The 24529-nt window shown below is 44.2% G+C and overlaps 1 protein-coding gene across 7 annotated transcripts in view; it reads right to left on the reverse strand.

Annotated features, from left to right (window-relative positions):
* Positions 1-13784: 13784 nt before the first annotated feature.
* Positions 13785-24529, reverse strand: part of OCA2 (OCA2 melanosomal transmembrane protein) — a 257288-nt gene continuing 246543 nt past the window's right edge. For all 7 annotated transcript variants that reach the window (XM_030840343.2, XM_060301520.1, XM_030840342.2 and 4 more), the window contains 2 exons: positions 15357-15450; positions 13785-14383 (listed from right to left, as the gene is read on the reverse strand). In XM_030840343.2, coding sequence (XP_030696203.1) covers positions 14299-14383; positions 15357-15450 — 179 coding nt within the window. In that variant the 3' untranslated portion in view covers positions 13785-14298. The remainder of the gene's footprint in view (positions 14384-15356; positions 15451-24529) is intronic.

The raw sequence follows: 24529 nt of genomic DNA on the forward strand, positions 1-24529 counted from the left end.
CCTTCTGGCTTGTAGGGTTTCTGCTGAGAGATCAGCTGTTAACTTTATGGGGATTCCCTTATGTGTTATTTGTTGTTTTTCCCTTGCTGCTTTTAATATGCTTTCTTTGTATTTAATTTTTGACAGTTTGATTAATATGTGTCTTGGCGTATTTCTCCTTTTATTTATCCTGTAGGGGACTCTCTGTGCTTCCTGGACTTGATTAACTATTTCCTTTCCCATATTAGGGAAGTTTTCAACTATAATCTCTTCAAATATTTTCTCAGTCCCTTTCTTTTTCTCTTCTTCTTCTGGAACCCCTATAATTCGAATGTTGGTGCGTTTAATGTTGTCCCAGAGGTCTCTGAGACTGTCCTCAGTTCTTTTCATTCTTTTTTCTTTATTCTGCTCTGCAGTAGTTATTTCCACTATTTTATCTTCCAGGTCACTTATCCATTCTTCTGCCTCAGTTATTCTGCTATTGATCCCATCTAGAGTACTTTTAATTTCATTTATTGTGTTGTTCATCGTTGCTTGTTTCATCTTTAGTTCTTCTAGGTCCTTGTTAACTGATTCTTGCATTTTGTCTATTCTATTGTCCATTCTATCTCCAAGATTTCGGATCAACCTTACTATCATTATTCTGAATTCTTTTTCAGGTAGACTGCCTCTTTCCTCTTCATTTGTTAGGTCTGGTGCATTTTTATCTTGCTCCTTTATCTGCTGTGTGTTTTTCTGTCTTCTTACTTTGCTTATCTTACTGTGTTTGTGGTCTCCTTTTTGCAGGCTGCAGGTTCGTAGTTCCTCCTCTTTTTGATGTCTGTCTCCAGTGGCTAAGGTTGGTTCAGTGGGTTGTGTAGGCTTCCTGGTGGAGGGGACTAGTGCCTGGGTTCTGGTGGATGAGGCTGGATCTTGTCTCTCTAGTGGGCAGGTTCATGTCTGGTGGTGTGTTTTGGGGTGTCTGTGGCCTTATTATGATTTTAGGCAGCCTCTCTGCTAATGTGTGGGGTTGTGTTCCTGTTTTGCTAGTTGTTTGGCATAGGTTTTCCAGCACTGTGGCTTGCTGGTCTTTGAGTGAAGCTGGGTGCTGGTGTTAAGATGGAGGTCTCTGGGAGATTTTCGCCGTTTGATATTATGTGGAGCTGGGAGGTCTCTTGTGGACCAGTGTCCTGAAGTTGGCTCTCCTACCTCAGAGGCAGAGCCCTGCCTCCTGGCTGGAGCACCAAGAGCTTTTCATCCACACGGCTCAGGATAAAAGGGAGAAAAAGTAGAGGGAATTAGTAGAAGTATGAGGAAAGAAAGAAGGAAAGGAAGGTAGGAAGGAAGGAAGAAAGAAAGAAAGAAGTAAAGAAGGAAAGAAGGCAAGAAGGAAAGAAAGGAGGGAGGGAGGGAGGAAGGAAGGAAGTAGGGAAAGAAGGAAAAAAGACAGAAAGCAAGAAGATACAGTAAAAATAAAATAAAGTATAATAAAGTTATTGAATTAAAAAATTCTTATTTAGAAAAAAAAAGGGACGGATAGAACCTTAGGACAAATGTTGGAAGCAAAGCTATACAGACAAAATCTTACACAGAAGCATACACATACACCCTCACTAAAAGAGGTAAATGGGGAAAAATCATAAATCTTGCTGTCAGAGACCACCTCCTCAATTTGGGATGATTCGTTGTCTAAAGGAAGGTAGGAAGGAAGGAAAGAAAGAAAGAAAGAAAGAAAGAACGAAGGTAAAGTATAATAACGTTATTAAAATTAATTATTAAGAAAAAAAATTTAAAAAAAAAACATGGACGGATAGAACCCTAGGACAAATGGTGGAAGCAAGACTATACAGACAAGATCTCACACAGAAGCATACACATACACATTCACAAAAAGAGGAAAAGGGAAAAAATCATAGATCTTGCTCCTAAAGTCCACTTCCTTAATTTGGGATGATTGGTTGTCTATTCAGGTATTCCACAGATGCAGGGTATACCAAGTTGATTGTGGAGCTTTAATCCGCTGCTTCTGAGGCTGCTGGGAGAGATCTCCCTTTCTCTTCTTTGTTCTCACAGGTCTCAGGGCTCAGCTTTGGATTTGGCCCTGGCACTGCGTGTAGGTCGCTGGAGGGCGTCTGTTTTTTGCTCAGACAGGATGGGGTTAAAAGAGCCACTGATTCGGGGGCTCTGGCGCACTCAGGCCGGCAGGGAGGGAGGGGCACGGAGTGCGGGGCGGGCCTGCTCGTGACTTTGCACCAGCCAGAGGCGCGCTGTGCGTTCTCCCGGGGAAGTTGTCCCTGGATCCCGGGAACCTGGCAGTGGCGGGCTGCACAGGCTCCGCGGAAGAGGAGTGTGGAGAGTGACCTGTGCTCGCACACAGGCCCCTTGGTGGCGGCAGCAGCAGCCTTAACGTCTCCCGCCCGCCTCTGGGGTCCGCGCTTTTAGCCGCGGTTTGCGCCCGTCTCTGGATTCCGCGCTTTCAGCCGCGGCTCGCGCCCGTCTCTGGATTCCGCGCTTTCAGCCGCGGCTCGCGCCCGTCTCTGGATTCCGCGCTTTCAGCCGCGGCTCGCGCCCGTCTCTGGATTCCGCGCTTTCAGCCGCGGCTCGCGCCCGTCTCTGGGGTCCGCACTTTCAGCCGCGGCTCGCGCCCGTCTCTGGAGTTCCTTTAAGCAGCGTTCTTAAACCCCTCTCCTCACGCCCCAGGAAACAAAGAGGGAAGGAAAAGTCTCCTGCCTCTTCGGCAGGTGCAGACTTTTCCCCGGACTCCCTCCTGGCTAGCTGTGGTGCACTAACCCCTTCAGGCTATGTTCAAGCTGCCATCCCCAGTCCTCTCCCTGCGCTCCGGCCTCAGCTCGCAGCCCCGCCCGCCCCGGCGGGTGAGCAGACAAGCCTCTCGGGCTGGTGAGTGCCGGTCGGCACCGATCCTCTGTGCGGGAATCTCCCCGCGTTGCCCTCCGCACCCGTTGCTGTGCACTCCTCCGCGGCTTCGAAGCTCCCCCCTCCGCCTCCCGCAGTCTACGCCCGCGAAGGGGCTTCCTAGTGTGTGGAAACTTTTCCTCCTTCACAGCTCCCTCCCACTGGTGCAGGTGCCGTCCCTATTCTTTTGTCTCTGTTTTTTCTTTTTTTCTTTTGCCCTACCCAGGTACGTGGGGAGTTTCTTGCCTTTTGGGAGGTCTGAGGTCTTCTGCCAGCCTTCAGTAGGTGTTCTGTAGGAGTTGTTCCACGTGTAGATGTATTTCTGGTGTATCTGTGGGGAGGAAGGTGATCTCCGCGTCTTACTCTTCCGCCATCTTCCGCCTTCTCCCCAATCATTAACTCTTGATCCAGCCTTTTGAGACTCAGGGGAGGCCTGGGAGACTAAAGCAAAAGCTTTTTACTTCGGAAGATGGGGACATTGGGGCTTGAATATGGTTCCATTAGGGGGAAGTGACTTTGCAGTAGAAAAAAGGGTTAGTGCAATAGTAGGAGCACTTTGACTGTCAATCTCAAGACTCTCAAAGGTCAGTCAAAAGAGGATTTTCTGTCACAAGGAGGGGTGAACAAGGCTAGAAAGAATAGGGTCAGGAAGAGGGGTGAGTGGTGGCATAACCCCATAGTTAAGCAGGAAATATTCCCAGGTGGGTGTTAAGGAGGGCTGTTTTGTGTTGCAGTGCTCATGGTGGGCCCATATTGAGGGGTCTTGGAAGAAGGCATTTTGTCTGGATTGGTGAATGAATACAATTAGTTCAGCTGATCATTTATGAGGCAAAAAATGGGAATTTGGAAGGTCTATGTCTGGCCTTATTCTAGATAAACAATGGGAGCATCCACGAGTCTTGTCTAAGTCACATGGGGCAGGGTGGGGGGGGTTCAGGAAGTCATTTCTAGGAACATAAAGGAAGTTTATTAACTTCCACTGTTTCCAGGAGCACTGACTCAGGGAAAATTTAACATCATCACTATGAATTTCTTCAAATTACTTTTATTCAAACTTCTTACACAAATTGTTTTGAATAGCATATTGTTCATTATTGTTACATGATATACATTTATCATCATGTCGAACAGTTCAGAGCCACATAAGCAGCATCTGTACCAAGCTACATTTTCCAAGGGACTGGACATTCAGCAATGATTTAAACTTGTTTTTATTGACCATTTCTTTTGCCAAAAATAATGATTTTAATAAATACACACTGAAGACTTATCTGAGTTGCCTGTGTACAATAAATTCCGCAATGATATATTAATCCACAAACATTTATTTTTTTTCTTTTTTGAGTTCAGGCCACATGCAAGGGCCTCTGAGTAGTCTGGTTGTATTAAAGAGCTTGCCAACACTTAGTAGCAGCCTCAGGGAGAGATTGAGTCGGGAGAAAGTGATGAAATATGGGTTTCTTTGTGAAAGCTCCTGGAGGGCAGGGACTGACTGTCTCCTGTTTCTTCTGTACACACCTCATGGGGCTGTGTATTAGATTAGGCACTTAATTAGAAAGCTTGTTTTTAATTCATCCACAGCACAAAATGTCCTCAAAATTGACCTTCCAAAAGAATTCATTTTGCCACCTCTTAGTTCCGGTTCTTCCAACTGGCAGGAAGAAATCAGTACTGCACACACACCCAGTCTTGATGGGCTACAAGTGGTGTGCAAGGTGAGGATTGTGCTGCTGGTTGCTGCAGAGACTAACAAGAGGAATTAACATTCTGCCACACTCTTGAGAAAGGGGCGGGGGCAGACTTTATTCCAGTTGACTTCAGGCCACCTTGAAAATATCAGCTATAATCCAATAAAATAACGTGCTTATCAATCATACCTGTTCCCTGTTTCCTGAGCACCAGAGCAGAGAGCCTTTTGAAGGACTTAGTTGAAGTTTCAGCTTCTGTCCTCCTCTGTCTTTCCACAAAGCTAATTTCAGAGCAGGAGCAATGGGTCTAGGACAAATCCATATATGTCACAAATGCTCTGCCTTTGTGTCAGGTCTAAAAGCACTGCAGGGTCTAGGGGCCTATGATTTGGTGAGTTCAGCAACTAAAAGACTGATGTTCATAGGCAAAGACCAGGAGATCTATCACCATACAGACAATGTATTTCAATCGAAAGCCCTTTTTCTTCAGGCCCACTTTATGTCCTGATAGTGTCTGGTAAATGAATTCCATTGACCAGAGCAGGGGAAGGAGGCTTCTTCCGTTTGGTCTTGGTAGGACTCCTTCCCAACACCAGCACCCCTCTCCCCCTCTAGACCTATCAGCCTCTCTCTCTACAGCCAGCCCACTGATGCTGCCTTTCCACCTGCACACTGATGAGGTCTCTGTTTTTATCTTTTACCAGCTTCTTCCCCTTTCACAAATGCTTCCCTGGAACCATTTCCTCCATGAAAGTTTTCATTGATTTCCTACCACTGTAGGAACCATAAAAGACCTTTTCACTGAAGGTCAGTGAAAAGCCAGTCCCCTGCAGCTGGCTGAGTCCATTCACAACACAACATCTGTGCCTTATTTTAGTGTCCCTTAGTACTAAAGAAGTGCTGGTGTAATGAGAGAAAAAAAAATAAAAACAGTGATTAAAATCTAGTGTCCTAGCCCTCTTCCCACCTCACCCTGGGCATCTGAGACTATTTGCATCTCTGAGAGAGGAACCACCAGGGAGGGAGAAGGTAGTCTTTTCATAAGTTTACATAAATAAGGTGTAAAAAAAAGAGCAACATTTAAGGGAAGTAAAGGCAGGATTGTGGGAATTTTACATTGAAAATTGAAGACTGGCAGGGGCTAGAAGTTGAATCCAGGGAGGCTGGAGGTGGGTGGGGAAGGAATGGACTGAGGGCAGGGCATTTGGGAGCCTGAGAGGAAGACAGAGCTCAAGAGCCAGCCAGTGATAAAGACAGGGAGAAGGATGGAGATAAAAGGATTTGCTTCTTACAAGTTCTGCCGTGGATTTTGCACTGGCTCTTTTTTTCTCTTAAGAGGCTGTTTGGGGAAGCAATTATCATGGGACATGTCGCCCCTCCCTGGGATTGCACCTCCAGTGCGCTAGGCTGGGAACATTGTCCTGACCCTAAGGGCTTCTTCCTCAGTAGAAGAAAGCTTTCTCTGTCCTGGGGTGCATTTTGTGTGGATGAAGTTTGCGGTGAAACTTCCTTGCTCTTGCTTAAGCATGTGTGTCATAACACACCTGGCCAGCCTGTTAGTTTATCTGCCCCTGTGGGAAGGGGACAGGGTCTTTGTCTGCAGCAGGAGAGGGTATCATTCAGTCTGTCTCCCATCATTGCTATCTAGAGAGACCCGCTGACATGGGAGACCATTTCACACCACAGACCAGACCTAGATCTTGCTGAGTCTCTTCTCCATGAGTAAAGTGTTGTTCCAACCAGTGCTTTGCTTGTTGAGCTCTATTTAGCAACTCCAACCCCACAGGAAAGGCAGTGGATGTGGCCTGAAGTGGGGAGATCACTACTGGTGGTGGGCAGCCTTGTACTCCTCACCTCCACGAAATGAGACCCTTGTCAGGGCTCGGCCTCTGGAGCTTCCTGTGGGACAATGCAGGTAAAGATTTATATCTTGAATTCAGATATTTATATTTATATTGATATATTCTCAGTTGTAAGATATGTTTTACTTGAATGTTTTTCTATTTAAAACAGGGTGACCTAAGGCCCTGTGGTTATACAATTGCAATTGCCAAGGGCAAACACAGACCCTTCAACTTCTTGTTCTTCATCTCATGATTGATTAGCAAAGATTAAAGCTGTTTCTCATGACTGATCAGCTAAAGTGATAACTGAGACTTCCGCTTTCATCAAACAAGTCCAATTGCAAATCACTCCATCTGCAGCTTGTTTACTCCTCACTAAAAATAGCAAGTCCACCATTCTGAGACACGCTGATCTGTGGATCTGGGATGGTCTCCCCATTTCAATAGCCTAAATAAAATCAGTCTCCCTACTTGCCCAACTTTTGTCTTTGACACAGCGAAGGAGATAGCAGTATGTTTCTAGGACAGCTGGGATGTGACCTTCTCCCTTCAACATTCCACTCATTCATCTAGATTTATCTTCTGATGAACCAATATCTGAAGTCCTCCCCTTGGCCTACAATCCTGCAGCGTCAGACCCAGGGTTCCTCTTCCCGTAGCTCACTCTGCTGTGACGAGAACACACCAACATACCCTTGCCTGGGGGCCCACTTCCTGAGCACTCGGCTGCTCCTTCCTTCTCCAGACATCTCCACATCTGGTCCCTCACTTTGTTTCTGCCCAGATGTCCCCTCCCCAACCAACCTATCTAGACTTGCTGACTGCATTTTTCTTACCACCATTGCCTGAACATATTTATTTAATCTGTTCTCTGCCTCCCTTGAAGATAAACACATTTAGGGCAGGTGCCTAAAAAATTGTCCAGCACAAAGAACAGACTCAGTAAGTACCTGTCACTCACCTGCAGAGAGGAGGACCTCCCAGTGCAGCTAATGCACCAGCACAGGTAAGGAATGGTGTTGACAATGACATAGGGTCAAGACCATGTAATGACATGGGAGATTTTGATTTCATAAAGTAGAGCAAAACCATCAAATCTGTGCTTATAGTTACCTCTGATGGTGGTGCGGGGGGATATTATTGGGAAGATAGAGAGTAGTCTTGGGTTATATGCAGTATTTTTTTCAAGTAAACTGGGTAGGGCATACATGGATATTTGTTATATTTTCCAGTTTTTCTATGCCTGAATTATTTATAGTAATAAAAAGAGAGTAAATTGGAAAAGAGAAGATGTAAATGACACAGAAAAAAACTGTTTCAAAAAGTTTTAGGAATAGGGTAGTGGCTAGAGAAAGATGATGAGTTTTAAGATGGGATTAAATGGAAGTTCCATAAAATTAAAGTCTTTTGTTTGTTTGTTTTTACTTTCCCACCTTTAGAACCTAGAAACTTTGCCTACAACATAAAAAAACATTAAAGAAATACCTTTAAATGAATGAATGAGTAAATGAATGGGTGAGTGAACGAATGAAGCCTATCAAATCATGTCTATTTGTGGGTGGAAGTGGTGTGGTAGATGATGCAGAGGAGAGCAGTTTCTTATTAGAAAAAGTGAAGCTTATGAGAAAATGAGGGATCAAGATTAAGAGCATACATGGGGGCCTTTGACAAAGCCAGAGGCACTGAGTTTATTCTGTAAGACAGAAACTTGGATCTGGCTGCAGAGAAATTTGCAAAGTTACTGATGACAATGTTCTTCTTTGAAGGTTTCTATGTACTCAGTGAAGTAAAATTGGGAGTGGGGGTTGATAAATTGTGAGGGCTTAGAGGAGAGGAGGCCTGGAATCTTCCCAGAGCAAAGGAACGTGAACTTCCTAGGTGAGCTGTAGCTCTTCCCTCTGACTCAGAGGCTGATCTCTCCCTTCTCCATCCTGCTTCCAGCCCAGAAGCTGGCTGACACAGGCAACATGAATGGTTTCTTACAACATGAATTCTGGTTGGGTTTGGCCAATGGAGATTGCTGGCAGGAGCTAGAAGAAAAGGAGATTGATATTGTATTTCTTTTCCTCTTTCCCGCAGACTGGCAGGCTGGCTGCAGCACTTGGCCACAGGTTGTCTAGAGACCCTCTCCACATAGCTTTAGGGGTGATAATGCTGTTTCATTTTTACTAACTCTAGGCACTTCATTCCCCTTTGTAGTTTCTTAATACTGTGTCCATACTTTGCAAAGTCCATCTTTATCAAACTCTTCTCATATTTTGCAGTTTGATTGTTCTCTCTGTTCTCTGTCTAATCCATAACCTAAATGGCCCCAGGAAATAAACTCCCATATGAGAATTGGAATTGTTTTCCTCACATCTCTGAGGGAGGCAGGGATAACCTCCATTCCAGGGGGGGAATAAAACTAAGACCACTCATGTCTGCACCAGCATCACTATCCTTGAAGGTCATCAGGAGGGCAAGACATTGGACCCCCAGTGGTCATTGTGTCTGGGATATGCTGGCTTCTCCTGACAGCTTGGGAGACCATAAAGAAGACAGAGGACAGGAACTGAAAGACATGGGTATTTGTTCAACTGAGAACATGAGTGGTTGATCAGAAAACTTTGAAGGCAGCTTGGAAGGAGCCAGCAGATTTGGGTGAGGCCCAGGCCCAGAAGCTGACTGTGAGGATTGGCATGGATGCTGGTGGGGAAGAAGTAGGACACTGATGGTGGGCCATAGATACGTGATCAGACTCAGACCCAGCTGAGAACTCTGAACCAAAAAATCCTGCCTGGGCCTCCCTCAGGAGTATGCAGGAGAGCGGCCTCCTCATGTAACAACCATTTTTGTGGCTGTACTTGGGTCAGTTGCCTCCCAAGATGATATGAATTTGCCTCAAGACTCATCTCTAATACCCCTCATTTCTCCAGGGATCTAAAAAACTAGTGTGTGCTGGATATAGAAGTATAAAGTCTACTTCAAGAAAAACTATCTTGCCTGTTGAAAAAGTTACCACTCTGTGTAGGGAGCACATAGGGGATTGGAGTCTACAGATACCACAACAAGCAGGATGAAATATATGGGTACAGCAAGCCAAACCTTGAGTCTTTGCACTCACCTGGAATTTGAGATTCCATGTGATGGCTTGAGCACTTGGAAGAGGTGTTAATTCTAGGTACAGCTGGTTAGTTCTTGGCATATAGGAATCCAATGGCTCAGAATGTGTGTGACCTACCCCATTGCCCCATGCATTCCCTGCAAGAGAATCCAGAGGCCACCTCCTTCATGGAGGCATCAGGAAGTGCAGGGTGTGGAGGAGGGCACAGCGTCCTTGGAAACGCTTGTGATGGCTGTCCTATGGAGACTGTTGATGAGAGTAGGGAACACAGTAATAGAATTGAGTCCTCTTTTCCCAATGGTAATAATAAGATCCTGAGGGAGGAGAGGCCAGGGAAGCAGTTCATTGTCACAGTCAAGGTGGGCACATTGACCACAGTGAGCTTCAGAGACCTAAGCCAAAAGACAAGTTGATTGTAGACTTCATAGTAGTGAATTATATGGGCAGCTTCACATATAAAACTAGAAGGACTCTGAATCTGATAAGATGTATCAAGGGTCTTAAGAAGGATTAACAACCTCAGCCACTTCCCAGACCTAAATGTGTTCTTTGAAGGGAGGCCACATCCCTTTGAGAAAGAATCTTGCAACACATCTGAGGACACGCTTATTCTCTCCCCTCACATCGTCTTCAGAGGCAGGTGCAGTGAAACAGCACAAGCCATTTGCGGCCATTTAACAGGAAACTTGTACATTGGTGAAAAGAAATTTTCTTTTCTGGTGTTAATTTTCTGCAATTCTCGGTGACCCCAAAATACCCTATGGTTCACTTAGAAGCTCATGTAATAGCTGATCCTGTGGAACAGTGGACCCATCCTGAGGTTATTTCCCCAGCCCCAGAATGAGTCCTGGGATAGATAATATGCCGAATAATGTCAGAATCTCCAAGTTTATTCTCTATTCTATTAAGAAGTTTCTCATTCCATACCAAGATAGTAAAACAAAAGAAATACAATATCCTAATGGAAATTTTAGGGGCTAGTGCTAATCGCTGATTTAAAATTACCCTGCAAAACGAGAGACAAATTGTTGCACTAATCACACACACACAAAAAACGGTACTATTCTTGGTGGTCCACTTTCAATCTTGCAGGTAACATATAACACATTGAAGAAGCTACTCCAACCTATTACCAGGTGACCTCCTGAAGCTGCAAGGTTTGAGGGACACTGAAGCAAGTAAAGGCCCTTCAGCAGGCCCAGGCTGTTGTGCATGTTGCCCTGCCACTTGGGCCTTCTGTAACATCATAGCACATTGAAGAAGTCCTCAGTGTCTGTGGCAGACCTCAATGGGAAAACCACAGTGCAGACCATGAACGGTTGGATAAGGTCCATGCCCTCCCATTCTACTAGTCTCCATTTTAAAAGCAGCTCTTGGCTCCCACTGGGCCCTGTTACAAATTGAGGACACTATTGTGGGAAACAGTGTCATCAGGCAAGTTGAACTGCATGTCGTAAACCAAGTGTCATCTAACCAACTGATCCATAAAGTTAGACGTGTGCACTGGTCTTGTGTCATGTGGAGTTTAGGCCTTGTGTTATGTGGGCTTGAGCCCAAGCAGGTCTGGAAGGCACACATAAATTACAGGAGGAAGTGGTTCCAATTCCCATAGTAGCTCTGTCTGCTGCTTTGTTACCTGTTCCTCCACGCTTGCCTACACATGACCTTATCTGGGGTGCATGGCCTTTATTTTCATGTACCTGTCAAAGCTGTGTAGCTACTAACACAACTCAGGAAGGAAAGGCTTGTCATGTGCAGCAGAAGAGCAAACAGACTCTTCATCTTGAATTCAGACTGTAAAAGTGTGTCCTCACAGTCCCTGTGAACTTTGGGGGTTTACGCATGAGGTGCCAGAACAATGCCTAACTGTGGTAGTTCAATATTCACAGCAAAGTTACCATTTGTTCCTTCAGTGTTGTCTTTTTCTATCATCATGAAACAGGATTTAGTAAGCACTGGATTGTTTACCTACTAATTCTGGAGACAGTATCAGGAGAGAGAATTGACAAATTTGACAGAAAATCTGATGGAACTTTCATTGTTTCCTTTATTGCAGATATGAACTTTTTTCATCTGCTGAAAATGGTGGACAGAGCTGAGTATCTTCCATCTGCCCATCAGATCCACTCTCCTTCTATTGTCTGGCTCAGTGTCCACAGGAGCTTACCTACATGGACAACATCAACATTTCCTCTCACCCTTGGCTTCTGGCTGGCTTCAGACAATGGGAAGGACAGTGAAAATCAGAGGGAGGAAAAGGAGTGAAGTCAGACAATTCTCACAGCCCCTTCCCTGCAAAGTGATTCTTGATGACTGCAACTCTCCACAGAAGCTCCTGTCATGGGTCCCTTTCCATACTGCTCCCTGCATCTGCAGGTCCTGGTGACCCTCACCCTCAGAGGCCTACAAGTGCCTCCTCTGACTAGTTCCAAGGACTGCACCATCCCTGATTAAATTCCCTGTAAGCTACCCTAATCGAACAGCCATCTGTTCAGCCAGGGCTCTGACTGCTGCACTAGGGAAATGTAATAAATGAGCCAGGCAACCTTGAGTGCTTTTTTGATGTTTGTAATCTTTTTTTAAAGTAAAACAAGTCATCCCAGTCAAATGATTTACCTCAGTAACATTTAGGTGTTTAGGCACCAGAAAAGGTAGAACAGTGCCAGTTTATCAACAGAGTTTTGAATTTAAGAGCAGAAGTAGAAAACTGAGCTAGGAGGGAACTGGTGTGGGAAGTTAGAGAAAGGGATGAGTTGGAGGTGTCACTGGAGGACTCTGTTGAGGTGATAATCTGGAGGAGATAGCTGGGAGTATTGGAAGTATCAGAGAGAGACATTTGAGATGAAGAATTAAAGGTGCAGTTACTGGTGATCCAGTCAGGGTGTAATGAGGCCTGAGTGTCAAATCTCAGGGAATTCTGAGAAGGTTGAAGGGGTGAGGGAGAGAGGAAGAAATAATCCAGGAGAGCTCAGGTATTTAAGAATGAGATGTGATAACTGAGGAGCTGAGATGGGAGGAGGAGAGGTAGAGGTTGTGCACCACAGGGGAAGAGACACTGAGGGAGGAGAGAACAGACATGAATTAAGAGCAGCATCTGGGCACAAGGAAGGTGCCAACACCCCCTCCAGGCATGGAAACATGTGGGAAAAGAGAAAACAAAGCCTTTTGGTGGAAGGACTCAGGGCATCTAAGCTTCAGTGAGGCAACATGAAAAGGGAGCAGAGCTGGAATGCTGGCAGGGCTCCTTTCCTGGAAAGACTGGGGAGCGAGGGCTTCACTCGAGCAGTGAGTCAGGTGCACATGCAATTTCTGTGAATTCCTCAACCCAGATTTTAAAACAAAGATGGGTTTTTTTGTCACTGTTGCTGACAAGGAATTCAAAGATAGCTCATGAAGCTAAAGGACATATTTTCATAAACTTTCTCCTCACCTTTCTGGTTGTCACTTTACAAATATAGACTCTAAACTATAGAAAGGGTACACCTACGCTGAGGGTTCCAGGGACAGAAATGGGATCTCCTACATTTTAGTTCTTGGTGCCCTGAGGATCTTAAACCTTTCAAAATCAGATACTTTATACAACTACTGCTTCTGAGCAGAGTCCCCAGTAAACATCTTCTTTTTCTTCATCTCATCTCAAGGTATCACACACAGTAGACCGAAACTGAAGAAGAGGTTTTTTGTCTGAGGTATAGCCATGGTACTGATCAAGCAGAGCAGATGAGACCTCAGCTGAAGCCCAGCTCCCTCTTAATCTTTGCTCTCATTGTCCTTGCTTTATGTTTAATGTTCCACAAAAGAATAGCATTTAGTAAGCGTTGACTGCACCACTGAAATCCAGCAGGTATGTAGAGCTGAATGTATTGACCACACTTTGGGGTAATTGATAGAAATAGCATACACCATTTTCAAAACTGAAGATTATTTATCCAGGTTGGTAAATATTTAAAATATTATTTTAAAAAAGCACGTACGATTTTTGCAAGTCAAATATCTGGACTCTTAACTGATGACTTAAAAACTCCACAGAGGGCTTCCCTGGTGGCGCAGTGGTTGAGAGTCTGCCTGCCGATGCAGGGGACACGGGTTCGTGCCCCAGTCCGGGAAGATCCCACATGCTGCGGAGCAGCTGGGCCCGTGAGCCATGGCCGCTGAGCCTGCGCGTCCGGAGCCTGTGCTCCGCAACGGGAGAGGCCACAGCAGTGAGAGGCCCGCGTACCGCAAAAAAAAAAAAAAAAAAAAACTCCAGAGAAAACCATTAATGAATAAAATGCAATTTTATATAATGTAAGCTACTAAAAAGCAAGAGACTAACAAATTCTTTGTCAAGGGGCAGTATTTTTTTTTAATACATATAATGTTTCCTTACAAATTGTATGCCCTTCCCAAGAAAAGTATGCATTAAGAGGGTATACAATTTGAATGCTCATTATTTTAACATGAAAAGTGATTACATGAAGAAAAACTATTGATAGCCTCAGGAGAAGTGATATTTAAACAACACAAGCCGTTTGGAGTGAATTATTGAATTTGTGTCTTTTCCTACAGAGCATAGCTTAGATGTATTTTGAGATATACATATTTTCCTGTGGTAGAATCTTGTGTAAGTTATCTTGTATTTACCACAATTTGCCAGCTTCACCCAAATAAGAGTGTGGATAGCAAAGGTGTCCATTCCAGAGCACCCCCATGGTAAGCACCTTTTCTTCTCCAAAGAGTGGTTTTGGGGTAGTATTCTACTGATGTTGGTGATGAGTCAAGTTTCCCTCAGTCTTCACACATTGTATATCTACTAATTCCATCCTATAACGACATGAGCAACAAGGAGGTAGCACATCCCAACCATGCAGGAGACAACCATCATTGGGAAGCCCAACCTGAAACACAAAGAGAAGTGGATTATGGTGTCTGGTGTCTGCATAGTACTGTGAGATCTGGACTTATTATTATATTATGTTATTGCAAAAGAATGCACTTTATATACAAGCTTTATAAATCCATAAGCTTTATATATCCATAAAGGTAACTGTCTTTTATTTCTAGAAATCAAAAGTTGGGTTCAGCCTAGATGATGTGGATGTGTGCCTCCATTAGATATCCCCCATTGTATCCCCCAAATGAATGTCAGTTCATTTTGACAGCACCATTTTACAGGCACCACCAATGTCTATTCTGCCCAGTTCCTGCATCCAAAATGCAGTGGTGCCATATGAACACAAGCATGTAGGGGCCAGGACCCCAGAGCGGACCTGGCTCCCTCAGAGCAGGTCCTCCTTTGCAGGAGCTGGCATCAGCTGCTCTCCCCCATCCAGGGCCTCCTCTCTGCACTGTCCTCCTGAGAGGTGCCTGCTCCCAGGCTGCCCCTAGTCTGCAATATTCCTGGGTCCCTTCAGTCATGAAATTTTTTGCTGGGCAATCCGGTAGGGGGATGTCAGACTCTCATTATGTACCCTCATCATGGGCAATCAAGGCACAAATCCCCACTGGAATTTTCAAGGGAACAACAACATAAAATATCAATGTATCTCTAATTATTAAAACATGCTTATATTAGTGCTTAGCAGTATGTGTGGCTGATTTTTTTTTTTCTTTGCGGTACACGGGCCTCTCACTGTTGTGGCCTCTCCCATTGCGGAGCACAGGCTCTGGACGCACAGGCTCAGCGACCATGGCTCACGGGCCCAGCCGCTCCGTGGCATGTGGGATCTTCCCGGACCAGGGCATGAACCCGTGTCCCCTGCATCAGCAGGCAGACTCTCAACCACTGAGCCACCAGGGAAGCCCTGATTTTTTAATAAAGTAAGTTTAGGGACAATATAAACAGAAATTTTAAATGAGTTTTTAAAGTACCTGAAAAATTCCATGAAAGAAAATCCATATCCATGCTGCTCTGCAATTCCTGAACAAACCACATTTGCTGATGCTCCAATCAGTGTCCCATTACCTAGAATAAAAATTCAAAAAGTAAAATAAAATCTCAGTTTATCTTGGTGGTAGGCTCCTGTTCTCTTTTGTTCTATGATACTTTGATCATCTCACAGGCTTTTGATTGATGATTACTTTACTGTTCACTACCAAAGTGATTGCTGTGCAAATATTTGCAGGAACAAAAAAAAACCATGAAGCTAATGGACATATTTTCATAAACTTTCTCCTCACCTTTCTGGTTGTCACTTTACAAATATAGACTCTAAACTATAGAAAGGGTACACCTACCCTGAGGATTCCAGGGACAGAAATGGGATCTCCTACGTTTTAGTTCTTGGTGCCCTGAGGATCTTAAACCTTTCAAAACCAGATACTTTATACAACTACTGCTGGCAAACAGAAAATAAATTCACTGCTTGTAAATATAGTAATTCATTTATGAATAGGGCTACTTCTGTTGGATGTGATAGGGAAGAGGAAAAGTTAAGGACAATTGGCAAATCACTGTGGGACGTGGTGACATATCTTTCAGAGGAAAATGTAAGTAGGGTCAACATCCACAGGAGAGAACATGTGTCTTCAGAGCAGTAGGATCTCAGATGAGAGCCACCATCCTTAGGACTCTAGGTCTGGACACCTACCAGCAAATCCTTTGTGTGGATGGAAAGATGGATGTAAACAACCATGATAATAAAATGCCTCTTTGGTTGGGCCTTTTTGACAGCACACATGATCTGCAGGGAAACTATGTGCATACACGTACACAAGTGCGGCCTCACAGTGAAGGATGTGACTCAAACCCAGCCCCCAACAGAGAGATGGGTTCGGGGAAGGGTAAATTTACTTAGTGAAGCCCATTGGCATCTTTCAGTCCCCCCCCGCAGAGGTCAGTGTTTGGGGATAGGTGCACGACCCAGGCTCAGCCAAGTTAGTTCAGTTCTGGCATTGTGCATTGCCGAGGACTATGAACTGTGAGACACAAATCTGTAGCTTCCAACAGCCCTCACGGGCCTGAGGGGCTGGTCTTTCTAAGACTGGACAGCAGAGCAGGAGGGCAAGGACCAAGGAAGCTGTGCCCTTCAGTGCTACATTGGCCCAGAGCTCCATGCTGCAACACTGAGCACAGAGAGAAGTGAGGAATAAATAACCTCAGAGCCATGTGACCTATGAGGTTTCTCCATGGAGGAGGACCATGGCACCCCTTCCATTACCCATGAAAGGCCTTTGCAGGTGTCGTGTGAGTGCTCAGCTGCACACATGTCCCCTCTCCACTCAATCCTTACACTCTCCTGAAACACACAGGCATCCAATCCGGTAGGAGTCATTATGCACCAGGCCCACAGGCTGCCAGCGCAAAGCATCATGAAGAGCCTCATCTCACTCTCCCTGCCTTTACTCCATGTAAAAGTTTGACTAGGGGGGTTTTGGTGAAAACTTCTGAAATAGCATGACACATCCATTTACATGCTTTCTCTAAGGATTAAATATATTTGACATGTCAATAATATGACTTTAGATGTTATGAGCTCAATAAAAACCTCCAGCGTCTCCCCAGAGCTCCGAGCCCACCAAGCCCAAGCCCCAATCTGCTTGTGGTCACTGTGTTTCTGATGCCCCATTTTGTGACAGTCCCCCTATTCCTCAGTGTAGTTCAAAGTGTACGGACCCATCCAGAGTTTTAGGAAGGGGGCAATGGAGGTGGGAGGGCAGGAGGGACAAGCCCATCACCAAGGAGAGAGGAACAGCTGCCCCATAGCAGGGGAGGGTGTGACAGGCCAACACCCAAGCTGCCTGCACAGGACAGACTTTAGAGTGGCCACAGCCAGCTAGGGAAAAGAGACTCAGTCTTACAGCTCCAAGGAACTGGATTTGCCAATAACCTGAGTGAGGTTGGAAGCAGACCCATCCTCAGAGCCACCAGAAGGGAGCACATCCTGCAGACACCTTGATCATGGCCTTGTGAGACTCTAAGCAGGGACCCAACTGAGCCATCCTTACCGAGAAGGCAAGAACTTGTAAGATAAAATATCCCCAAAGTTTGTCTATTTGTTATGGCAAGAACTGAGTCTGGATTTCCATCTCAATTCTGAGATCTGCCTCTGCTCCCACTTTCCCCCCACCCCAGACTTCCATTAGCTTCTTCCTAACTGCCCAACCCTAAGCAGGCTCACCCTCTAACCCCAGTAAGCCACTCCCCATGGAAATCAGCTCACATCCTCCAGGGGCTCACAGGGAGCCTGTTAGTGGAGAGACAAGGCATGACACCACGTGGGAGATGTGCAGTAGGCATGAGATCAGAGAGGCAGAGAGCAAACATTCAGGGGGCTGAGCATTGAGGTCCCCGTGTCCCCAAGAAGAAACTGAGGTGCAGAGAGGCAACATGCTGACTTGTTGGTGCTAGGAAGTGGGTGGGCCCAAGACTCGAACCAGGCATTCTGACTCCAGAGGAAGATCAAAGAGGGTAGGGCTCAGGCTGCATGATGTAAGCCTGAGGCCTTTCTGTCGACAGCCATGCAGAGCATTTGAAGGATTCCAAGCAGGTGGCAATGTACAAATTTTATGGCAGCACTGGTCCCAGCTAGGTGCTGACATACCAATGTGCCCATCCAGTCACCCTGCCAACAAGCTGACTCTTGCTCTGGAGAGATTCCACACAGAGTCATCTTGCCTGGGTATTATTTCACAGGGTCTGACAAGTCTGCTACCACAGGGAAGCCAATGTTCCTCAGAGGGCCCTGCCTGCAGACCTCTATCACAGAGCACACACATCAGTAGCTGGGCAGCATCTGCTCTGCCACCACAAACACTGCTACTCCAGAACTTATCGTGGAGACCTCTGCTTCTGGACAAAACAGAACTTCACACATGATTCAGGGTCACATTCAGGAACCTGGGTGGCCTCTAAAAATAACAGGCAACACTTTCCTCTTGTGTTGGGGATTAGTGGTTGAAAACATACTCCCTTTGCTCCCAATCAAGATGGCAGAGTAGGAGGATGTGGAACTCGCCTTCCCCCACAAACACATCAAAAATACATCTACATGAATAACAAATTTCACAGAAAACCAACTGAAAGCTGACAGAAATCTCTTATACAACCAAAGCAGCAAGAAAGATTCACATGTAACTGAGCAGGACAGAAAAAGAAAAAGGCATCATGAAGGGACTGGTCCCGCTGGGAGGGAGTTGTGAAAGAGGAAAGACCACACAGGTGGTCCCTCTCCCTGGGAACCCCCTGCTTCTTCGCAGAGGTCTGCCAGGTCAGATAGATGGACTGGAGGGGGCTGAACTCTACTCGCAAGGAGAGCGTGTGTACTGGCTTGCTAGTAATCAGGGTGGAGAGACTGGTGCTGACAGCTGCTACATCGTGACACTTCCCACCCCAGAACATGAACTGAGCAGGGATGATACAGTGCACAGTGGCTAGGCTCTGAAACTTGGGCTTCAACAGAGGGACCTTGGGAGAGGATTTGGTCCAGCTCTAGAGGCCCTGGAGTGTAGTCTGGGCCAAAACTCAGAGCCCATCATTAGCACACACAGAGCTGGGTACAGGTTGGCCAAAGGAGCCCGATTATCAGCACACGCAGGTCAGGGCACAGGTCCCCCTAGGAACACCATGGTCAACATGCTCATACCAGGACATGGCTCTGGTGGTGGTAGGCTTTGTGAGCTTGGCCACAGCACTGGTAGTTCCAGGTGCAGGTATGGCAGCAGTGGACCTTGTTGGTGCACATACCAGGTGGTAGGTGGTACAACAGAGCCACACATGTTCAGTGGACAGCCCCTGGGGAGGAGTACACAGTGGTTCCTTTCCTGGTGGGAGCACTCCAGTTCTGCTCACCTTTCACAATGCAGGTGGGAGATAGATCTGTGACAGACAGGCCCTGGGAGAGCCCTACCATAGAGGCAGCCTAGGTCCCAGGGGCAGCACAACCACCTCAATTCCAGTAGTCACAACACCCTGGTCACCAGTGACAGCCTAGCACTAGGTCTGGGATGAACAAAACAGAGAAAGGGATGCAACTTTGCAGTGCTTCTGGGCAGAACTGTGGATGGCTGTATGGGTGGCACTTAGGCCTGCTGTGACCACACAGGCTTCACTTCCTTCAATGCTCACCTCCTTGTGGATACAGCACACACTTAAGGGCAATAGAGCCTTATAGAATGCTACCCTCAGGATTTCTACTCCAACAACTGGAAAACAGATCCTGCCCTGACAGGGCTGTGACAGCCAAGAGAAGGCCCCACCGAACATCCAGTGCAGGCTCTGGGCATCACTACACCAATCACACCCCTTATCAAGTGGATAAGGGCCAGCAGACTCTGAGGAAAGACATGGCAGGCATCCATAGCAAAAACAGGCTTCACACCAAAAAACTGGACTCAGTCTACAGAGGGATGTTCCTTCATTAAAAAAAGCCCATCAAGACCAGAGTATACAATTATTTCTCCTAAATTCATAGAAAAAAAGAAAATTAACTAAGATTTTCATCTTAGTAGTAGAGGAACTACTGCCAATTGAAAGAACAAAAGGGAATTCCCTGGCAGTCCAGTGGTTAGGACTATGTGCTTTCATTGCTGAGGGCCTGCGTTTCATCCCTGGTCAGCGAACTAAGATCCCACAAGCTGCATGGTGTGGCCAAGAAAATAAACAAACAAACAAATAAATAAATAAAAGAACAAGAGAAATCCCCTGAAAGAACAAACAATGAAACAGACCTCTCCATTCTCCTAGAACCTGAGTTCAAAAAGGAGGTAATAAAAATGCTAAAAGACTTAAGAAAGATTATCGATAGAAATGCAAATCAGTGCAACAAGGAAATGGAAACTATAAAGATGAAACATTCAAATAAGACAACACAATTGCCAAGATAAAAGTCAATCTAGAAGCAATGAAGAGCAGGCTAAATAATGCAGAAGAACAAATAAGTGATCCAGAAGACAGAATAATGGCAATCGCCCAATCAGAACAGCAGACAGAAAAACAAATTAAAATAAGAAAGCAACATACAAGCTCTAGAACTAAAGAACAATAAAACAGAGATGAACAATACAATAACTGAAATGAAAAATACACTAGAAGGAATCAATAGCAGAATAACTGAGGCAGAAGAATGGATAAGTGAGCTGGAAGATAGCACGGTGGAAATAACTGCCATGGAGGAGAATAAAGAAAAAAGAATGAAAAGAAATGAGGACAGTCTCAGAGACATTGGACACAACATTAAAAGCATCAACATTCAAATAAGTCCCAGAAGAAGAAGAGAAAGAGAAAGGACCTGAGAAAATATTGAAGAGATTACAGTCAAAAAATTCCCTAACATGGGAAAGGAAATAGTCATCCAAGATCAAGAAAGGAAGAGAGTCCTATACAGGAAAAAACCAAGGAGGAACATGACAAGACACATATTAATCAAACTAACAGAAACTAAATACAAAGAAAAAATATTAAAAGCCAAAAAGCGGAAACCAAGAGAAATTAAGGAAACACTCCCATTTACCATTGCAACAAAAAGAATAAAATACCTAGGATAATTCTACCTAAGGAGACAAAAGACCTGCATGCAGAAAACTATGACACTGATATAAGAAATTAAAGATGATACAAATAGATGGAGAGATATACCATGTTCTTGGATTGGAAGAATCAACATTGTGAAAATGACTCTACTACCCAAAACAATCTGCAGATTCAGTGTAATCCCTATCAAACTACAAATGGCATTTTTCACAGAACTAGAACAAAAAAATTCACAATTTGTTTGGAAACACAAACAAAGCAATCTTCAGAAAGAAAAATGGAGCTGGAGGAATCAGTCTTCTTGACTTCAGACTATTCTACAAAGCTACAGTAACCAAGACACTATGGTACTGGCACAAAAACAGAAATATAGATCAATGAAACAGGATAGAAAGCCCAGAGATAAACCCACGCACATATGGTCACCTTATCTTTGATAAAGGATGCAATAATATTCAATGTAGAAAAGAGAGCCTCTTAAATAAGTGGTGCTATGAAAACTGGACAGCTACCTGTAAAAGAATGAAATTAAAACACTCCCTAACACCATACACAAAAATAAACTCAAAATGGATTATAGACCTAAATGTAAGGCTAGACACTATAAAACTCTTAGAGGAAAACATAGGCAGAACACTCCAAGACAAATCACAGCAAGATCCTTTTTGACTCACCTCCTAGAGGAATGGAAATAAAAACAAAAATAAACAAATGGGACCTAATAAATCTTAGTAGCTTTTGCACAGCAAAGGAAACCATAAACAAGATGAAGAGACAACCCTCAGAATGGGAGAAAATATTTGCAAATAAAGCAACTGACAAAGGATTAATCTCCAAAATGTACAAGCAGCTCATGTAGTTTATTATCAAGAAAACAAACAACCCAATCCAAAAATGGGCAGAAGACCTAAATAGACATTTCTCCAAAGAAGATATACAGATTGCCAACAAACACATGAAAGGATGCCTAACATCACTAATCATTAGAGAAATGCAAATCAAAACTACAATGAGGTATCACCTCACACCAGTCAGAATGGCCATCATCAAAAAATCTACAAACAATAAATGCTGGAGAGAGTGTGGAGAAAAGGGAACACTCTTGCACTGCTGGTGGGAATGTGAATTGGTACAGCCACTATGGAGAACAGTATGGAGCTTCCTTAAAAAACTACAAATAGAACTACCATACAAGCCAGCAATCCCACTACTGGGCATATACCTTGAGAAAACCATAATTCAAGAAGAGTCATGTATCACAATGTTCATTGCAGCTCTATTTACAATATCCAGGACATAGAAGCAACCTAAGTGTCCATCAACAGATGAATGGATAAAGAAGATGTGGCACATATATACAATGGAATATTACTCAGCCATAAAAAGAAATGAAATTGAGTTATTTGTAGTGAGGTGGATGGACCTAGAATCTATCATACAGAGTGAAGTAAGTCAGAAAGAGAAAGACAAATACTGTATGCTAACACATATATATGGAATCTAAAGCAAAAAAGAAAATGGTTCTGAAGAACCTAGAGGCAGGACACGAATAACAATGCAGCTGTAGAGAATGGATTTGAAGGCACGGGGAGGAGGAAGGGTAAGCTGGGACGAAGTGAGAGATGGCATGGTCACATATACACTACCAAATGTAAAATAGATAGCAGGTGGGAAGCAGCCACAGAATACAGGGAGATCAGCTCCGTGCTTTGTATCAACCTAGAGGGGTGGGATAAGGAGGGTGTGAGGGATATGCAAGAGGGAGGAGACATGTGGATATATGTATATGTACAGCTGATTCACTTTGTTATACAGCAGAAACTAACAAACAATTGTAAAGCAATTATACTACAATAAAGATGTTAAAGAAAAACAAAAGCCAATCCCAAAAGTTACACCCTACCCTGTAAGATTCCATTTATATAATATACTTGGGGCTTCCCTGGTGGCGCAGTGGTTGAGAGTCCGCCTGCCGATGCAGGGGACACGGATTCGTGCCCCGGTCTGGAAAGATCCCACATGCCGCGGAACGGCTGGGCCCATGAGCCATGGCCGCTGAGCCTGCACATCCGGAGCCTGTGCTCCACAAAGGGAGAGGCCACAGCAGTGGGAGGCCCACGTACCGCAAAAAAAAAAAAAAAAAAAAAAATAATATATAATATACTTGAAATGACAAAGTTGTAGAAATGTAGAATAGGTAAGTGGTTGCCAAGGGTTAAGTAGGGGGTGAGGATGGAAGGAAGTGGGTGTGGTTATAAAAGGGCAATGTGAGGGATTTTTTTTAGTGATGAAAATGTTTTGTGTCTTGACTGCTTCAATGTCAATATCCTGACTGTGATATTGTAGTATAGTTTCACAATATATTACCATTGAGGGAAACTGGATAAATGGTACATAGGATCTCTTCATAGCATTCCTTACAACTGCATGTGAATATACAACTATCTCAAAGTAAAAGCTTAATTAAAGTAATAAAAAAGGGAAACCAGAGGGAAAAATGTTCTCATGACTAAATCCGTAATTACTAAACTAAATAAATGTATATAGATAGACAGGTTGACTGAAAAATAAAGTTGAGGAAACATCCCCAAGTCTGGAGGCAAAAGTCAAAGAAGAAAATGCAGAGGAAAAATAATATACACAAGTTCAATATGGGAAACCCCAAATTCAACTACTAGAAAAATCTCAGAAAGGACAGAATGAAATGGAAGGGAGGAATTTATCAAAGAAATGATAGAAGTGGATTCTGCAGAGTAGAAGCAGCACATGAGTAAATACATACCTAATGCCATCTTTATGAAATTTTAGAACCCCAGCGAGCCTTAGAAACTTTCCCAGAGTCATACAACTAGAAAATCCCACAGCTGGGAATCAAATTCCTGCAGTTCAGCTCCAGAGTTTCTCCTCCTTACTCTCTTTACGTTGAAAACAAGTAACTAGAAATACTAGGTTCAACAAAAATGGTATGAAATTTGTCACCAAATTTGAAGTAAATTAAAATGACATGATTTTAAGCAGATGATGAAACATCTGCTTAAAGAAAGAAGACTTGATTGGACCTTGATCCTGGTGCACATCTTGGCCCTGCAGTGTGGCATTTACATAGTCAGGGTAGCATGAATGTTGCTGATGGGTTTTCCCAGCTGGAGTGAACCTATGACCAAGCCAGTAGTTTCTGTTGCTTGTAGAACACATTGTGGTTGTTAATTTCCTTGACAAATCTGAGCTGTTTTATTTTACTTGTTGCCAAATTCACGTATTATTTGGATAAAAACAAACTAAAAATAATTTAAATATCTACTGTGGGACACAGAAAACAAACAAAAATGAAGAATGCTTTAGGTCCAAGTATGCATGGTGTCCTTGACAAAGTTGTCTAGAGATTGTGGGTAATCCAGGCAGCACACGGCTACATTAAAATCGGTTGCTTCCTTTAGGTCAAGTTCATATCCTGAGTGGCAGGTAGTTCTATTAATACTTTCCAAAGGGAATTCCAGTGCATAAAATTAATTTTTATGTTTTCTGTCAAATGAAACATTACCACTGGTCTGAGAGCATGGTTTATTTACCTCAG

This window comes from Globicephala melas, chromosome 7 (genome assembly GCF_963455315.2).
Source record: "Globicephala melas chromosome 7, mGloMel1.2, whole genome shotgun sequence".
Lineage (NCBI taxonomy): Eukaryota > Metazoa > Chordata > Mammalia > Artiodactyla > Delphinidae > Globicephala > Globicephala melas.